Source organism: Gorilla gorilla, chromosome 3 (assembly GCF_029281585.2).
Source record: "Gorilla gorilla gorilla isolate KB3781 chromosome 3, NHGRI_mGorGor1-v2.1_pri, whole genome shotgun sequence".
Classification (NCBI taxonomy): domain Eukaryota; kingdom Metazoa; phylum Chordata; class Mammalia; order Primates; family Hominidae; genus Gorilla; species Gorilla gorilla.
Window position 1 is genome coordinate 182,399,712 of NC_073227.2, and position 20,334 is coordinate 182,420,045.

General features: G+C 33.8%; 1 protein-coding gene across 4 annotated transcripts in view; it reads right to left on the reverse strand.

Annotated features, from left to right (window-relative positions):
- Positions 1–1,960: 1,960 nt before the first annotated feature.
- Positions 1,961–20,334, reverse strand: part of FSTL5 (follistatin like 5) — an 807,335-nt gene continuing 788,961 nt past the window's right edge. For all 4 annotated transcript variants that reach the window (XM_055384072.2, XM_055384069.2, XM_019026097.4 and 1 more), the window contains one exon: positions 1,961–4,816. In XM_055384072.2, the coding sequence (XP_055240047.1) occupies positions 4,114–4,816 (703 nt within the window). In that variant the 3' untranslated portion in view covers positions 1,961–4,113. The remainder of the gene's footprint in view (positions 4,817–20,334) is intronic.

Genomic DNA, 20,334 nt, shown 5'->3' on the forward strand with positions numbered 1-20,334 from the left:
AATATTGTTCTTGTTTCTGTCTTCAAATATTTAGACAATATAATAATTTGTCTGATAGTATTAAACATATTGTTTTATCATGTAAATATCCTGATTAGTAAAATTCAACTGAATTAGTTTATTTCATAAAATAAAATTCTGTGAATACCTTTTGAGTGGCAATCAGAAAGGTTATTAGGCCCTAAATCACAAATATTTTAAGTGCTTCAACTTTACATGGATATAATTAGTCAGAAGGTAGAATGATCCCTAAAAATTACATTATTTGCTGTATATGATGGCATTTCCTTGGGAGTATATCCATTGCCCTACATTTCCATTTAGTTTGTCCCTTATCCAGATCTTCATTCTGTCACTCCAATTTAGTGCTCCTTCAAGGCTTTCTTACTTCTATCAATGGTGTCATATTTTAGTCTTATCATTTTTGTCCCTTTTATTATCCATATTTATTCAATTGCCACTTCAGGTATGGTTCCTTAACAAGTCTTATTTTTTAAAATATGCTTTCAATGTAATTGTCGTGCATTAAAGGTCATAAACTCACATTTTTACAAAAGTTATCTAAGTAATTCAGTTTCCCCCAATTTCCCTATTCTTTGGTTAAATTTTCATTCCACTAAAAAGATCATAAATTTTAAAAATATTGTTTTCACTATCATTTCTCTTTTTGGAAGTTCGTTATTCCGTATCTACAGAAGCAGTGAAAGATTATAGTTAGGTCCCTATTGCCTGGATTAATTCCAAGTTTTTAAACTAATTTCAATTTTCACCTCTCTCCCTTAAAAACTATTTATGACCTACTTTCTTGTCTTACCTATATCAACAATTTTAAATTCAATCATTTACTTCTTTCTTTCAGTTTTTCTCAATGACCTCCCCACATCGTATTTCCATACTTGCTTTCATACCTTTACTCATTCCGTGCTTGTCATTGCTATAATTTCATTTTGTTTTTTTGTCTGTTAACAATCTACTCTTTGGGGCCGGGCACGGTGGCTGACTGCAATCCCAGCACTTTGGGAGGCCGAGGCTGTTGGATCACGAGGTCAAGAGACCAAGACCATCCTGGCCAACATGGTGAAACCCTGTCTCTACAAAAAATTCAAAAATTAGTCAGGCGTGGTGGCGAGCACCTATAATCCCAGCTACTCGGGAGGCTGAGGCAGGAGAATCACTTGAACCCGAGAGGTGGAGGTTGCAGTGAGCCGAGATTGCACCACTGCACTCCAGCCTGTTGACAGAGTGAGACTCCGTCTCAAAAAAACAAAAACAAACGAACAAAAAAATCTACTCTTTGGGGTTATAGCTTCTTTTTAAAGCAGTTTACTCATCATTTTTTCCTAGTTTTTCTTCACTTTCACTTTTTACACACACTCACATTATTGCTAATATGAGTATTTACAGTACACTTCAATCAGGGTGTGCATAGGATCATACTGATTCCCTGTATGTTATTTCTTACTCAACCTTTTACCCTGTTTTTGAAGAAATATCTACTTCAGATATAATTGTAACATAAATATTCGTCTGATTTTTTAAAGCTCACAAATGTCAGTATTTTAACAATCAGAAAGAATGTTTTTAAAAAGTGACTCAATATTTGTATGATTAATGCTATAAGATCATGGAAAGAAAAGCCTACTTTTTTGAGTATAATTTTGACATTCCAGTGCTATATTTTCATTGAATACACAAGAAAAGAAGGGATTCTATAGAAATAGACATCATGTAAAGAATATATGCCTTGCTGTAAACACTGAATAATCAAAGGATATCCAATTTAGATTTTATATTAAAAGACAAACTAACTTCTCTTTCCTTGACTGATCTCAGTTTACTTTACCTTCACCTGATCTCATCACTTTCAGAATAATGCAGAGCATCACACTATATCTGAAGCATTGGGAGAAATTTTTTAAAAACGGTATGCATATTAAATCATTGACTGAACTCTCAAGGGTTAAAATGTAAGAGGTTTATTCTCCTTTTATCAAGCAGTGTCTACAGACAGAGCATCCACATGGTGTAAGCTACAAAAGAAGGATGTATGCGACAGACTTACATGACATCATTAAGTCACAGACACTTTATATGGTTCATGTTCACAAGGAAGAAAATTGCTAAAAAGTAAAGCAGATTCAAGAAGTAGAAACATAAGCTGATTTTTGTTGTTTATTAAATCTACCTCGCATAATGTTTCTGCTAAGAAGAAATCTACTGTATCACACAGCTCAGGATGCTATATACACATAAGATATTACACACTATAAAATTTCAGGTTTCTAAGCAGTTTTACACAATTTAAACTTGAGTAAAATTTGTATATTTAAAAAAGACCTTATTGGATTACCTTAAGTAAATGGAGGTCATTTCAACAGCCCATTAACATTTTTTTGCAACAATAAAAACAAAAATAAGTACAAGGATTTTCAAAACATGAAAGCTATTACTTTAAGCCTGGATAATTATCTGCTTATTTTAATAAACCAGCTCTGTAGTTTTAATCTACTTCTGCTGGCCTTCTCATTTCCTCTTAAAACAAAACAGAAGCAACAATTTTTACTTCTCTACAGTGTCTCAAGTAGGAGGATTCGTTAGGTTTCAAACTACAGCACATAGTGAGAAGGTGCTTTTAGGATTACAAGAAGATGGATAAAAGAAATCATTTGGAGAAATTTTAGAATAAAGGTTTTTGATACGTTATATTTAAATAGCAAAAATAATGGAGAAGTACATTTTTACTTACCACTGTCGGGCTACCCCTTTATTCCCAACTTATACTACTAATTCTTTTTTTTTTTTTTTTTTTTTGAGACGGAGTCTTGCTTTGTCGCCCAGGCTGGAGTGCAGTGGCGCGATCTCGGCTCACTGCAAGCTCCACCTCCCGGGTTCACGCCATTCTCCTGCCTCAGCCTCCCGAGTAGCTGGGACTACAGGCGCCCACTACCACGCCCGGCTAATTTTTTGTATTTTTAGTAGAGACGGGGTTTCACCGTGTTAGCCAGGATGGTCTCGATCTCCTGACCTCGTGATCCGCCCGCCTCGGCCTCCCAAAGTGCTGGGATTACAGGCGTGAGCCACCGCGCCCGGCCTACTAATTCTTCTAAGCCACTAATACCTCATCAATTCTCTTGCCAGTTTTCTTTTCCTAGGTGTTAATTTCCCTATATATGGTTTACTTTAGCAGACAAAAGTAATGTTTCTTTTTTAGAACCGAAAGTTCCTGATGATGAAACATTGGACTATATGAAAAGAAACAATCTATTAATAAATAATCTATTCTGCTAGTAATAAACATCTGTAGGCAGTTGACATCCCAGACAAACTTGCATTAAAAACATAATGCACTCTAGTGATCGAAAGCAAAATGAGTAGATAGATTGCAAATATTTTGACTGTAATTATTTTTCCTCCCTTCCTCCCCACTTTCTATAGCATGCTGCAGATTATACAGTAAATGTCAAGTAGAGTTTGACACCTGTATACAACCTAAGGCCAACTTATGCCTTCAATTGATAGTTCATTGAGGGTTAAACAAAAGACTGAAGACAGGATTTGGCGCAAGAGATGTTTTTTAACAACAAGAGATTTATAGTTATGAGGGCATTTAGTATGCAGGTTTTAGTCTTCCTTTTCCTCCTGTGACATTCTCTTCAAGGCACAAAATATTATAAACAGTGGACAGGACCGAATATTTTGAATTAAGAATTTTAAGTTTCCACACCTTTTATTTCTTGTTTAATCATACCAAAAGGACAGAGAAAAAAAATAAACTACCCTCAAAATGATATAATGCTTTATATCATCTGAAATTCCCTGCAGTTTAGTTTTTTAAGTGATTTAAATCCTAGTTTATTGTTTAAAGCATAATTTACACATTTGATTCTTGTGACTGATGTGATTTCTCATTAAATATTGTGCTGAGTATTTCTAATTAACCAATATCATTAACTGTGTATGTCTTAGTCAAAAACAATTTATTTTATTTGGGCCAACCAAGTAAATTTTGTTTGACTAGGATATAAACTTGAAAAGCTAAGTTGTAAATTTAAACAATGGATTAAGTGCAAGGTATTGTAAAACGCTTCATTCAATAATTGTATCATAGGGTTTTTAGGCATCTCCAACCCAAATGACTGTATTTCCTTTCTCAACTTCAGTGATCTCACAGTTTAATTTATTGAGTCGTCCATCTAGGATGAAGAGAGAGTCCTTGGAAGGTGTCATCAGGTATTGACCAAACAAGCCACTGTCCTGGATTTGCCTGTTTTTCCGGTTCCAAGGCCATTCTTCTGCCTTGAGTGGTTCCTTGAGACTCTTTATCATCTTGACCTTCCCAGAAGAGAGCTCCACCAAGAGCACATCAGTTTGTGTGCTTGAACTACCGTAGATGTTATATTGGTGGGCTTCAGTAAAGGATGGTTGAAATGCCAGATCAGATATGTGCAGATTTGTGTGAATATCAAAAGCCTCCTGTATTTCTCCTCTGATGGTAATGTACTGAACCCTTACAAGACCTTTCACATCATTAATGCTGACAAGGTAGTGGCCATCTGGAGAGACATATGGAGTGCCCGTCACATCACTATTGAACCCAATGACTGAGTCAGTTACACCGTCCACCATGACCTGTGGGGAAACTGCTCCAGTGCTGTCAGGTTTGCAGCCAATGAAGTAGTAGCCTCCCAAGTGTGTATGTGCCAATGACTGAGGAACGCACTTATAGTCCTTCAAGTTAATTGTCTTGATGTATGACATGGTTTCAAGATCAATTTTTTGTAGTGCAGCTTCATCTTTATGAAGAATAAATCCAAACCTGAAAAAAATGAAAATCAGAGTTAGACAGGAAGCAATGGAGTTTTTAGCCGTAAGAAAAAAACTAGATACAGGTGGAAAGGTGCATCGCAAGCCCAGGCTCTAATTGTCAGGCGAGGCAGCAATTTGTGTTACAATTGTGCTAGAATTAATCTGTAGATTGTGCCACTCTCCTTCTTTCTCTAGGTCATTCTTTCATTACATCCAAATCATCATAACTCATGCTGTAGAAAGAAAAATAATTAAAAGCAATACATCTAGTTAATTGCAGCAACAAATTTTGCTTTTAGCATAATGGAAAGAAGAAGTATACATTATTCTGTAAGTCTCTAGACCATGTGATATTAAATAAGCTTGGTTAACTATTGCCAAACCCAGAAAGAGTAAAAGGCTTGAATATATATTGGTTTCACTCATTTCATTTACTTCTTATATTGTTTTTTGACCATTAAATAAATCTGACACTCATCATTATTTAGATAAATTTAAGTATAACATTTTCAACCTTTCAATGTTTATATTGTTATTTTTAATGATATGCCTGCATTTTATTTGTTATCCTATACTGAATAATGAAGAACTTTATTTTTATATTAAAGCCAATTAAACAATTTTTGTTTGTTTTGTTGACCTTAAATTAGTTCAGAACTTTTCAAAGCATATTTGCTAAATATTGCTTGAGAATTATCAGAGATACCTGTGGCAAGTATAAATATATTTTTAAACTCACCTAGAACACAAGCAACTTTCTAGCAAAAATAAGTTAAACAAGATACAATGAGATAGAAACTATTAAACAAAATTATATCCAAAGTTGATATTGGCCAATAGAATTGTAAAGGACTTTTATTTATGTTTGCATTAACAATATTGATTGTCACCTTCTAATAGTTCTAAAAGCTCATAATAAAAATAAGAGAAATATTTTTCCATTCACTGTGTTCATAAGTAATACAATGAAATTACCTTATTGTGAGTATTAAGATAAAGCAAAACAAAAACTCTAAAGAGAGCCAATTATGTTATCATCACCTGTGTAATTATCTTTATGCTAATTATCACACATAATCATGACATGTAGTTTTATTTATGTAAAAAAATGACCATTTCTACACATAGTACAAAATATGGTGCAATCAGAGTAATATCTCTTTAAAATTTTAAATGTCAGCATTTAGCAAGCTCAAAAATATAAATAAACATATTCAATATCATAGAAAAATAAAATATTCTCAAAATCAGTCCCGTTTTGCAATTGCAGAAGAAAGGGAGTGCCTACACACAGATGTTTTATGAAAATAGACATAAAATTGTAATTGTTTCCATTCTTCTTACATTAAATATAGTTGACAAACCATATTATAATTTTAGCTATATTTGAAATTTATGAGGAGACTATTTGCTGTCATTGGAGAGAGTACAAATTCTTCTATATGAATGAAAATTCACAGTGTATAGCTACTCCTTTAATAGGCTTTCTTAAATATTTGTTAAACAACTACTAAATGCAAGGCACTGGGAATATATTGCAGATCAACATAACTCTCCCTGTCTCCAATGAGTCTAGACATTTTGAGTGATAAAAAAGTGAAACAGGGCTAGTGAATAAAGCTTGATTATAGCATTCTGCTATACTATTACCTAATTTTGTAACTATTTCTTGTTCCATGTATTTGAAATGGCATAAAGCAATATATTTGAAAATAATATTTTGAGTGTATTTCTGAATGATGCCCACCACTTGTAGCTTATTTGCTGTTTGTTTTTTCTGTGTCCTTAATAAATGTGTTTGTGTCCTTTCAGTAAACCCAGCTCATACCATACCCATTCAGGATAAATTTCAGTCTTGATTATGATGGTATGAAGAAACATTCATACTGTTGATAATTACTTATATTTTCATTAAAATATTAATGCCTTGTGTATAAACATAGTGTAGTTTTAAAATCCTATCTGAATCATAAGGAATAAAAAAGCTTCAAACTGTCAACTGAGTCCCATATTTCTGTGTCTCTGCATCAAAAAATCATAAACATCATAAGTACCACTATGTAATCTCAGATTTGTCTGAAAACCTAATGAACTCCATTTACTATAAACAAACATATAATATTTTTCTATTAATGGACAACCATTAAGGATGTATAGGTGTGTAAATATATTGGTATTATTTGCAAAATTATGAATTATGTTGAAAAATATCTTTCTGTTATAAATTGTACATGAGCTCAGAGGAAAAGCAGTACTAGGCTCACAGAATAAAAGCAATAAGCCAATCAAGCTTTGGCATTTCAGCTCTCCTCTTAACCTTGAGTCTTCTAGTCCCTTTAGGCTAGATTTTCAAATGCTAATGAGGAAGAATGAGACAAGCTCTCTTTACTCCTGAACAATTTTAACTTTGATACTACCGAATGTACTCAAGTTTTCTGTGATACAATCTAGCTACTTTTGGAAGTAATTAAAAATTAAAAAAAATGGTCCAGTTAAAAATGCAGAAGATCTTTGTGGGGTGATAAAATTACATCTATTTTGGCATCTGCATTGTATGCTCCTTTAGGGCTGGAGATGTAGCTACATAAGCAGATGCATGAGAATGCCTGCAATTTTTCACCGCTGATTTATTGATTAGGAAGTGGTGTCTCTAATTCAAAATTTCCCCTAGTACAGATTGATATTCAGAAGTCTCCCACTGTTCATTAGTCTCTGATTAATATTTACGAGGCTCTCAACTTTCATGCCTGCTTAGTATAATAAAATCCTGCACAGTATTAGGCCTAACATAGTTTGTCTAGTATTTGTCAGAATGTGTACAGAAAGTTGCAGAATGAGAAATAAGAGAGTTAAAATTGACTCTCAAAATTACTGCTTTTTCTAGGAAATTAATGCCAATAGAAAATTGTGGGCTCTCAGCATAGTATGGTATGGATTGTCAACTTTGGTGAAAAGAGTTATAGTTATTTCTTCTTTCCAAATCATTTTCTCTTTCTGAATGTCTAATCAAAGTAGTTTATTATAAAGTTCATAAAAAGGCTCAACTTTAATTACTGCTTTTATGATTTAAGCTAAGATCCTGAAATGATTCATTTGAAGAGACTTGTTTTGGATGAAGTAAGGGCTTTCATTCCAAGCTAACTTATTTTCATGATCCAGATTTTTCAAAATAATAGACCTTACATAAATATGACCTTATGTAAAGTCCTTGACTTCCACGAGTTCCAATTTCCTTATCAGCAGGAAGAGGATAAAAGTACTACCTTGCTCTGAGGATGACAGTAAATGTATGTATACTACCAGGCATGCAGTAGATTCTCAATAAATAGAAATTGCCAGTCCTTTACACTGTGAGTAGCATTATTTTCCAATTATTAATCACATAAAACATTTTCTGTGGGACAACAGATTATTATAACCCAAGGATGAGAAAAACACCACAAACTTATTATCAATTTTTCTGTGCAGGTAATATTCTTACAACATTAAAAATAAATAGTGTTACCCAAGTGTGGCTATAACTTTCCATTCATGTATATTAGAGAGATCACATTGACAATAAAAATACATGTTTTTATTCTTGCTCTCACTTGTACCAACAGTGTCTATGTCCAGTCCACATATTGGTTTATCACCAAATATCTCACATTGTTAAAAATAAAGACAGCCTAGCTCACTCTACCTCCACCTTCACTAGAGGCACTGCTTCAGTACTTACTGAGAACATGGAGCAGTAGGCTATGGGGTACTAGGTGAACCTGGGCTCTGCACAGATGATGGGATTTAAAATAGATCCTCGGCTTACCCAAGAATTTTTGCTAAAAGTCACAGAAAATTTTATGGCTTACTTTAGGACCTGGATATCAAAGGATATGGAGAGGTTGCAGTCAGCATTTATGTCACAGCAATTCAGGAGACTTGTAAGGGAAGTTATTTGGCCGAGGAAGGAAGAGAACAGTATTTAGGGATGCATGGTTGAAAACCACAAAGCCTGATAGAGTCAGTGCTTGAAGGTCTTCACATCCCCAAAAGCCAGGCAGCAATTCTTGCAATTGAGTAAGGATGGTTTCCCAAGTCCTTTACTCGGTCCCTGGTCACACAGTCTCATAAAACAGGGTTCCAGGCCTTGTCACCTGAGCACTTGCCACGTTACAATGCTCCTATTCTCTTTTCAAATTAGTCACCTGAGATGCTACTGAAGAAATCTCATGATTGCAAGCAATTCCCTGTGTAAATTTGTCATGGTCACCACCAAGAGCAATGTCCTCATATGGTCCCAGATACATTAAAGCTCGTTAAGTATAGAACTCTGTAAGATTTGCAGAATAACAATTATTCTATCTCCTGGCTTAACATAGCACTGCCTGTCTCCAGAGTCCTTAGAACTTCTCATCTCAACAGTTCTCCTCACTACTGACTTTCAGTGTTTACCCACTGAGGCTCAATCTCCATACAAATAGCTGGGAAAGGACCAAATGCTTCCTGTCCATTCCTACATGATCTTCTTCCTCAAACTCCATCATCTACACCACCTCAGATTTCAAAACAAGCCTTCGCACGCGCATTAATTGTTGCAAATGAAAAGTAGTGAGGGGTGATTAGGTGTATTTGAGGAATGGGTTAGCCAAACACTCTACCCTGTTATAAAAACCAACTGTGCTGCAATTCACATCTAAAACAAAAGCATTTTGAAAGCTGTTCCGATGTCCCAATTATTAAAGTCATATTCTTTGAAAAAAAATTCCAGAACCACAGAATTTGAACAGCCATAGGAATTTGTATTATGGGAATTTTACTTGTGAAGGCTTAAATCCAAAACACATGATTAAGTGGTTAGTGTTTTATAAATAAGTGTGGGTCATTTATTAATAACTAGCTTTTCTATTTGGATTATAAATGTCATGTTTTCTAACTGAAAGGTAAATGCTGAACATATAAGATGCTATAATCATAATTCTTCCCCTACACATAATTAATAAGTAAACCCACTCAAAATACGCTGTTTCAATGACATCTTCTATTATGTTATAGCTGACACAGTATTTTCATGGACATAAACCATAAATCTGACATGAGCTATCATTCATTTATGAATAAATGAATATAAAGGAATTTATATTTAGTTTTTTCTATTATCCCACACCAACCCTTGTAAGAAAAGATTGAATGCCCTTCCTACTGAAGTACCAGAGGATTCAGTTTTTATCTGAACATCATCACATAAATAGCTCAGTAAAACATACCTGTTTATAAAGGGTGGTCACACTGATGTTTGTGAGAGGGGAAGCAGAGAGAACTGGAATTGCCACATTTAGTAAAGATTTATCACAAGAGCAAGGACAGTTTCTGAATGGCCCTAATGCTTAGATGTGTTTGAGAAATTATAGCACTTTGAAGTTTTCTGTTTCCAAAGCATAGGTTAAAGAAGCTAAAATAAACCACAGGCTATTCTCCCACCTGAATAAGTACATTATAGAAATTCTACACTAAACATTTTAGCTATATTACTTCTTCCCTAAATTTCACTTTTAGACTTTTTTTCCTTAAAAAACTAGAATGTGCTTCTGAACATGGAAGTCCTTATTTTCTTTCAGTATTCTATTTATTCTGATATGTAGGGACTCTATTTGTTCTAGGCAAAACCAAACCGAAATCCATAATTTAATTATAGTACATTCAAAGTGTCCAATTGCTTAACAGGATTAGTATTGCAGTATAAAGGTCTACCACTTCTAGTGAGTAATTGGGACATATGGCTAAATGAGATTTTTAAATTTTCATTAATTTTTTTTTTTGAGACAGGGTTTCACTCTGTTGCCCAGGCTGGAGTTCAGTGGCCAGATCTTAGGTAACTGCAGCCTCTGACTCCTGGGCTCAAGGGAATCCCTGCCTCAAACTCCTGAGTAGCTGGGACTACAGGCATATGCCACACGCCTTGCTAATTTTTGTATTTTTTGTAGAGATGGGTCTTGCTGTGTTGCCAAGGCTAGCCTTGAACTCCTGGATTCCAAGGATTCTCCCACCTTGGCCTCCCAGTGTGCTGAGATTATAGAAATAAACCACTGTACTCAGGTAAAATCTGTGTACATCATATATATTGTAGATAGTATTTCAAATATTAAAGCCCTCTAACTCTTTTTCAGGAGATTAAGAGCTTAGGACACAAAACTGACAACTATGTCTTAAGGTGGCATTTTATAAAATTGGTTGTTCTTCCTAATTTGGGATTGAAAAAATAACCTGAAAATCTGAAAAGAGTAGCTTCCCTAAAGTCACTCATTTTTCTGATTAATGTGTGTTTTATGCAGGAGTTGATAAATGGGTCAGAGGTGGCATAGAAGAAACAGAGTAAGCAATTAGAAGATTGAGAAAATGTTTATACAGTACAGAGGTAGAAATAGAAAAGTAAGATGAAACAAAGGCAAACGCAAGGCCGGGCGCAGTGGCTCACACCTGTAATCCCGGCACATTGGGATGCTGAGGTGGATGGATCACTTGAGGCCGGGCATTCAAGACCAGCCTGGCCAACATGGCAAAAACCCGTCTCTACTAAACATACAAAAATTAGCCAGGTATGGTGGCATGCATCTGTAGTCCTAGCTACTTGGGAGGCTGCAGTGGGAGAATCACTTGAACCCGGGAGGCAGAGGTTGCAGTGAGCCAAGATCAAGCCACTGCACTCCAGCCTGGGCAAAAGAGTGAGAATCTGTCTCAAAAAAAGAAAAGGAAAAGCAGTTTTAAAATCTATTAACTAATCAAAAAATATTACCAATGCGTTCATTTTATACATGCAAGAGAGAAATAGTAACTGAAAAAAATTTATGAAGAAACAGGTTTTGCATGAGTTGGATTCTAGATACCATATGACCAAATTCAATAATTATTCACAATCTACTATGTGTGTACACTGTGTAAAACACTATGAAGGAAATAGAGAGAAAATAAATGGTCTTTATCCTTAAGGTAAACTACAGTCAAGCAGAAGGGTGGTTATATTCCTATGCCCTAACTTTCAAAGAGTGTTTCCAGAACTTCTTCGAAGATGGGAGAAGGGATGGATGTAGCTACATCCCGGCTTCAGCTAGTAAATTACATTTTTGTTATGTTAGGCTTTCATTTGAAGAGACAGTTTATATTGGTCTAGATGCCAGAAGAAAAGGGCAAATTCTAATTGGAATAAATCAAGAGGGGCACAATAAAGTGACAATTTTCAGAGAAGTGTCAACTGACCACAAGGGATAATGCGGTAATATGAGGAGAGTAACAATGAAGCTGTTACCACTGCTGGTCCTGGAAGAAAGGAGCTATTTGCAAATGTATGCTTCCTGAGGAGCTGTGAATTCTGATCTGAGGAAACCACTGCTCTCCTATAAATGAGCAGACAAGGAGCCGATGGTGGAGGCTAGTACTCTGGTCCCACTCCTTGCAGTCTCCAGTCAGGCCTCTCATTTTCCAAACCAATAAGAAACCATATTAGCGAGCCTTTTGGGATGGAGGGCAAGGTGTAGAGGAGTGTCAAGTGTATCTGGGGATGGAAATGCAAAACAGCAGTCACAGAGTTCCTTAGCTAAAGAGTGTGAAAAACTCAAGTCTAGTGAATGTATAGAGCTACACGGAGTGAGGACGTGACATGTATATTTAATTTCTAATAGGGTTCATTTGACAGCCGATAAAGAAAAATTGTATCAACTTTGCAAGTGGGGAACATAAATTGTTTTAACTTTTGTTTTTACCTGAAGTGAATATTTAGGTAACATTTTCTTACTTCTGGTAAAGTTTTAGAAAATGCCTCTTAACATTTAATTATAGGTAAAATACCCATTTTTTTTTTTTTTTTTGAGATAGTCTCACTCTGTCGCCCAGGCTGGAGTGCAATGGTGCAATCTCAGCTCACTGCAACCTCCAGCTTCTGGGTTCAAGTGATTCTCCTGCCTCAGCCTCCCAAGTAGCTGGGATCACAGACGCGTGCCACCGTGCCCGGCTAATTTTTTGCATTTTTAGTAGAGACGGAGTTTCACCATGTTAGCCAGGATGGTCTAGATCCCCTGACCTCGTGATCTGCGTGCCTCAGCCTCCCAAAGTGCAGGGATTACAGGAGTGAGCCATTGCACCTGGCCAATACACGTAATTTTAATAACCATGTAGTAAAGGTTACACACATGATCAATACTAGTTAATGTATTATTATTTTCCAATTACCCTTTACAATTTCTCCAGACATATTAAAACTGCATGAGTAATTATTGCTTACCAGACTATGTAATATACATAAAATAGATTGTAATATATGTTTAGAAATTTATCTGGATTTGCTATTTTTAAAAAAGTTTATATTTTGGTTTGCATGTTTTGGGATATGTGCAAATTAGGGAAAATAAAGTCAAAGTTGTGTTTTGCTTTTAGGGTCTTCAAATTATCTCTAAATAAACATTTGGAAGCATTTTAGCCTTTGACTCCTATGTTTTCCTTGAGCTATTCAATTAATGGTTGGATTTATTTAACTGTTATTGATTTAAGAAGAAATAGCCTTTTTGTAGATACCAAATTTTAAATCAAAGACAAGAGATAAATCCTGAAGGGATTTAAATAGCAAACAGATTCTAGAAGCAGGTATTCTAAAAACCCGACAGTGAACAAATTCTCCAGGTCAAGGCCTATCATCAAAATTATATTTCAGAACTAAAAATACAATACTAACCAATAGAACAATAAAAGATGAAGATATTTAGCAGATTAGAAATTGCAAACATAGGGGCAAAGATGATATAATAGAATATAGGTAACACTAGAAAATAAACTGTAAAGCTACTGTTAAACTAGAATAATTTGAAATGTCAAGGGGCACAAAATAATATAAAATTAATATATTGTATACATACTAACAAAAACTAATCAAGAGAGAGAATTGGAAAAATGACTAATATTAGCAACTAAAAAGGTAAAATATCTATGAACACGCAGAAGCAGAAATAAATTTTTCTTTCTATTGCAATTAAAAATGACTGAAATAAATAGAAATCTATTATATTCCTTTAAAATGTTAAAACTCAATCTATAAATTTAATATACTCTTTCAAAATATTAACATTTTATAATTAGATTGGCTGATTCTAAAATCTAAAATTAAAATACTAATGCTGTTTAACTTGGTAAACTGACTGTAAATTTTATGGAAACTCTACCATAAAAGACAGCCAATAGGTTTTGAGAAGAAAAACTGTGGGAGATTTTTTTCTCCTGCATATTTATACATATTATACAGGTTCTAGAAGGAAATCAGTGAAGAATTTATTTATTAAGAAAGAGAAAGACCAGTGAAATAAATAGACTGTTCAGAAATATATTACATGTATATGGGCTGCAAGTGGAAAGTAATGGACTATTCATAAAATCAGGACAAATATAAAGCTACCTCAAGAGAGAGACAAACAGTTGAACTAATACCTTAAATACTAGATTGTTATAACAATGGCCTCCCATTAATCCTACCTGCCAGTATCAATGCCCTTGGGTAGTCCTCTCCCACACTGACCCTAGACTTGGCCATGTGACTTGTTTATGCCCACGGGATATCAGCAAACAGGAGGAAGCAGAGACTTGACCAGTTAGGGCTTTCCCTCTTAGAGTACTGCAGTCACTTTTTGAAGAATGTTGTATAGGATCATTGATCATAAAAAAAAAAAAACACTGCGAGAGAAGCCCACCCATCCCAGATACCCTAGCTGAGCTCAGCCATCAACCAATCCAAAAGTGACCGAAGTTACATGAACGCACACATGATTGATTAAGTAAAATATGGTGGGCCACACTGTAGATTTCTATGGATGATTATAAAGCAGTAGACTAAATATACACAGAGCAACAAGAATACTTCTTTAAAATGTAGGATTGAAAGAAAATAAGTAAGACACAGCTGGGTGCAGTGGCTCATGCCTGTAATCCCAGCACTTTGGAAAGCCGAGGAACTCAGATGACCTGAGGTCAGGAGTTCGAGACCATCCTAGCCAACGTGGTGAAATTCCATCTCTACTAAAAATACAAAAAAAAAAAAAAAATTAGCTGGACGTGGTGGCATGTGCCTGTAATCCCAGCTACTCAGGAAGCAGAGGCAGGAGAATGGCTTGAACCTGGGAGGCAGAGGTTGCAGTAAGCTGAGATCGCACCACTGCACTCCAGCCTGGGTGACAGAGCAAGACTCTGTCTTAAAAAAAAAAAAAAAGAAAAGAAGTAAGACGCAATATGGGATATAGGCCATATTATCATTTACATAAATGAAAACTGTAAAAAAAAAAAGCAAACACAAACAAGCCAAAAAGCTATACCCATTTTATAAGAAAAATACAAAGCAAAGGATACTTTAAACATGAGAGTTGTTGACTACACGGTTTGGAGAAGGAAAATTAAAGTGTGGAATAGAAATAAAGACAATTGATAAACTAATAAAAGAAGGATCTTGTCCATATAAATAATTGTGGTATTCTGTGAACTAGGGAGTATAATGAATTAATTCAACTCTCTTTACTCTCTTCTACCCCAAATCAAAAGATCAGTTACTTATCTTGAGGATGGGAGTAGCACTTTACAAGTGCAGAAACTGTGCAGGTGAAAGGCAGGGGATAAAAGGGAGATTTTTCAAAATACATAACTTCTGTTTGTATGCCTTTAACAATGTGAATGTCTTACTCATTCAACAAATTTTGTTCTAGGTCAAAAACACAAAGAAAACTATTCGATGATATTTTCCTAAATATAATATAAATTTCCTGATTTTATATAGTCCTTGTATATGTATATATACATGCACATAAAAACCTCTATATACACGCACATACATACTACACTCCATTGTTATAAATTTAAACAATGTAGTGGTGTTTTAACAAGACAGAAAATATTGGTGGAATAGAATAAAGGTTTTGGAAGCAAACATATCATATGTAAAAAATTAATAATAGAATAAAGGTAGCATTTTATATCAGTAGGGAAAATATAGGCTATATAATATAGTGGGTTGAGCTAAACACTGTATAATCTAGAGTATTGAGGTAATTTAATATTAAAACACATGTATATATAATTTTTAACATAAAATGATATCTATATAGATGAAAAAATTGAAGTGAATAAAATTATATATAGTATTTGACAATTGGTATTAATAGTATTATAATGCTATTAGAAACAAAAAACATACATATTGAAGAAGAGACTTTTTAAAGCAAGATAAAAGTCATATAAGTTAAAAGCATAAAGCTTGACAAAGGTGACCATATTAAAAATAAACAATGGTTAAGGTAATCTAACAAAAGAGAGAAAATATGACAGAAAAGGTCAATATTCTGACTATGAAATGAATTATTAATAGTCAAAACAAGAAAAGAACTGAAAAGGAAATGTAACAAACAAATGGCTATTACTCATATAAGGGAGGAATTAATGATCTATAAACATCAGAAGATTCACAATCTTATAAATAATTAGATGAATGTAAATTAAATCCCCAAAAAGATATATGTATTTCACCATTTAATTAGCAACAGCAATAAAGTGTGTTAAGTTCCAAGACTGCTAAGGAAGTGAACAAATATAATCTCTCATATAGTATTGGTAGAAACGTAATTGTTCTACGTTTTCTGGATAACGATTTGGCATTATTTTGTAAAAGTTAAGTTGTAACTCTGCTTTAATAAAGCAATAATGTCCCTCAGTATTTCCCCTTAATAAATGCTCATAAATGACCACAAAGTAGCATGCACAAGGATATTTATTGCAGCACTGGTTGCAACAAGAAAATGTAGAAATATTCAAATGTAAAACAGTAGACAAGTGCTTAAACTATGAACCTTCCACCAAATGAAATTCCATGCTGCAGTTGTAAAAATAATAGTGTATTAGTACTGACACACAGATGTCTCCAAAATTATTCATTTTAAATTGAATATATTCCAGATATAAAAACTACTGCATATTTTAATGCTCTTTTATGTAATTGCTTCAGTAAATAATCTGAGAGATTATTCAACAACCTGCTCCATCGTCCTAAAGAGAAAGAGCTATGAGCCCTTATAAAAGGAGACTTTTCTTATTACCATATATACTTCTGCATTGTTTGGATATTGCTTCTGTGCATCAAAAAAAATAAAGAAAATACTCAACTTTTCAACTTCATTATGTTTTAACTAAATGAAATTGTATCAGTTAGTCTCAATTTAATTTCACAAATTAGAAGTACATAATTTTAAAGAGTGCTCAATGGAATAGGCACTTTCTTATATTCCTAATGGCAGTGTAACTTGCATGTACAAAATAATTAGTAATTAGCATGAAGGTTATTCCACATGTCTGCCCCTTGTGATACTAACTCACTTCTAGTCAACTATTCTGAGGAAATAACAATAAATATGAATAAAACTTTATGCATGAATACATTCTTCACATTATTATGTTGTAGGAAACATTTTAAGCAATTTAAAAGCCCAGACATAAATGAATATTTAGGTAAATGACAAATGATATAGCCACTTGGTGCAATAGAATACACCTGTTAAAAAATGTTTATAAAACTCTAATTTAAGATTCAATAAATTATATAAACATAGCACAATACTGTATGAATGGTATAATTAAGTCATTAAAAATAAAATAAGCAAAGTCTGTGCATGGACTGAAGAGATACATGCTCAGAGGTTAACTGTGGTTATGGAAAACTGCATTAAACTTGTTTTGTTATGTTTTACAGCTGACCCCTTAACAACATAGAGGATAGTGGCACTGATGTCATGAATGGTCAAAAAGCTGCTCATAACTTTTCACTCCCCAGAAACGTAATTACTAAGAGCCTACTGCTGACCTGAAGCCTTACGGTAACATAAACAATTAACACATATTTTGTATGTTATATAAATTGTATAATTTATTCTTACAATAAAGTAAGCTAGAGGAAAGAAAATGTTATTTAGAAAATCATAATGAAGAGAAAATACACTTACAGTACTGTACTATATTTTTCATTGCCGTAAGTTTGCATCATCTGTTTACAAGATGAATAGTCTGTCTAAAACGGCAGGCAACCACATCTGTAGACCTCCATCTACGGTACATTATCGAGCCAACCAACTTTTTTTTTCATATTATGACTTAATTCTGATCCTTGGGAGCATTTCCACATGACTTAGTGGTACTTTGTATGTGTCTCATAATGTTATTCAAAGTTTATGGCATTGCATCGAACATGGTCAAAAATACTTGAGCACCGTGAGTGATCACTTTTTACTGTGATACAAAATTTACTAGAGAGACGAACTGCTCACGTGGAGTGGAGATGATTGCATTTTATGAGGATACTTGCAACACTTTAGCTCACTACAAGAGCAATAGGAGGTGGCTATTAAGTAGTACAGTATGTACTACAGTTAATTTTATGCAGTTGTAATTTAATATTGCATCTTGGTTTGTTTACATTTCTCTGGACTGTGAATGGCACTATGTACAGTATGTAAGCGATTGTGTGAATAAGTTTGGATAAATATTAACTTCTTATAATAGATTTGTTTATAATTAATAATAGTAAATAATAAAATAGACTAGTATCTAAATATATTATATGCTTCATAATATACATAACTTTTATTTCATTTCTTCATATTTCTAGACTACATGGTTGTTCTGAGAATTTTTTCAAATTGTCCAAATCTCCAAAATAAACTTCAGTATTTTTATGAAAAAAATCAGTGAACCTGTGGAGTTCAAACCTATATTATTCAGGTCAACTGCATTTTGTCTTGTTTGGTTTACATTTGCAGTCTTTGTTCAGTGGATATAAATTACTTTTGTACTGAGAAAAAAATATATAGATAGGTACATAAATAGATGAGTAGATAGAAATATAAAAATATATACGAGCTCTAGATAAAATTTCAGATAGTTCTCATAAGAATTGCTTATCATCATTTTAATCTTAAATATACGTTTCTAAGAATCCAGATATATGTACAGACTGTACTTGATGCTTCAGTAAAAAGACTCATCCATATAAAGACCCATCTTCAAGGAAGTACGGAGCAAGATAGACATGATGAATCGTTTAGAAAATACTAGGATATGTTTAGATATAAAACTTAATAAAAATATTCGTAAATAAAGAGATTCCTTATAGTATAAATGAATCAATGAGGTAATGATAGAACTATAAGTAAATAGTATAAGAAAGGGCATAGTTACTAAATACTACATATAGAAACATTGACAGTGTTATAATCTATTGTATAATGTCAAAAAATGTTTGTAGTACAATGACACTAAATGTTTGCCAGGATAAAATGCTTGCAGCTATTATTTGAGTAAATAGCAGTGTATATGAGAAAACAATTCTATGGTAAAATTGGAATAAATTATTTCTCCTCTTAGGACATTATGTTATTATGTTATCAGAGATAATTTTTTATAATTCCCTAAACTATCCTGTCTTTGAAAATCTGTTTTGAATTCCAACCCAGCATTAACTAATTATTTTTCACAACTTCTGTACTCAAAATGACACTTTTGGTAATTGTCTTGACTCTCATTTTCAACAACATTTGATGATTTCCATTTTGAATTTTATCATGTGCAATTTAGTGACTGAACTTTAGAAACATTGAATGTGGTTTTATTGCAAACTGATGAAAAGGTATAGTTACTTTAGAGATTGAACTAAGCATACAAAATACAGAGGTGAGGACAAACAAGGTTGAAGTAGTTGAATTTTATAGCTACTTTGATTCTTCTTGAAAACTTAATCTTAGTCAATTTAGTAGCCTTCCTCTGATGTCTACTTCTTTAATTAACACAATGATGCTATAGAGAAACATGTTGAGAAATTTTATGAGGAAGAAAGTAGAAATAGAAAAGCCAAAGTATGTTGATGATACTTATATTGTAAGTCTACCTCAATACTGTAATTTCATTGGTTTGGTTTTTGTGTGTATAATGGTGATTACGCTAAATCCAAGAATACTCAGAGAATAAATTAGTTTTAAGAATCTCAGTGTTTTAAATCATAACATTTCTACAAATGGAAAAGTACATATACCTTTTTATTATTTATTTATTTATTTGAGAGGGAGTCTTGTCTGTCACCCAGGATGGAGTGCAGTGGCGCGATCTCAGCTCACTGCAAGCTCTGCCTCCCGGGTTCACGCCATTCCCCTGTTTCAGCCTCCATAGTAGCTGGGACTACTGGCGACTGCCACCATGCCCGGCTAATTTTTTTTGTATTTTTTAGTAGAGATGGGATTTCACCGTGTTAGCCAGGATGGTCTCCATCTCCTGACCTCATGATCTGCCCACCTCGGCCTCCCAAAGTGCTGGGATTACAGGCATGAGCCACCGCACCCAGCCTATACCTAGATTGTTTATAATAGCAAACTGAAAATTGGCTGCAGTTCTCTTGAATGGAAATTACATTGCTGTTACATGCTTAAAATATGTAATTAATGCTAATTAATTTAACACTCAATAATGAAAGATTTTTATTATTTTGCTAATTGA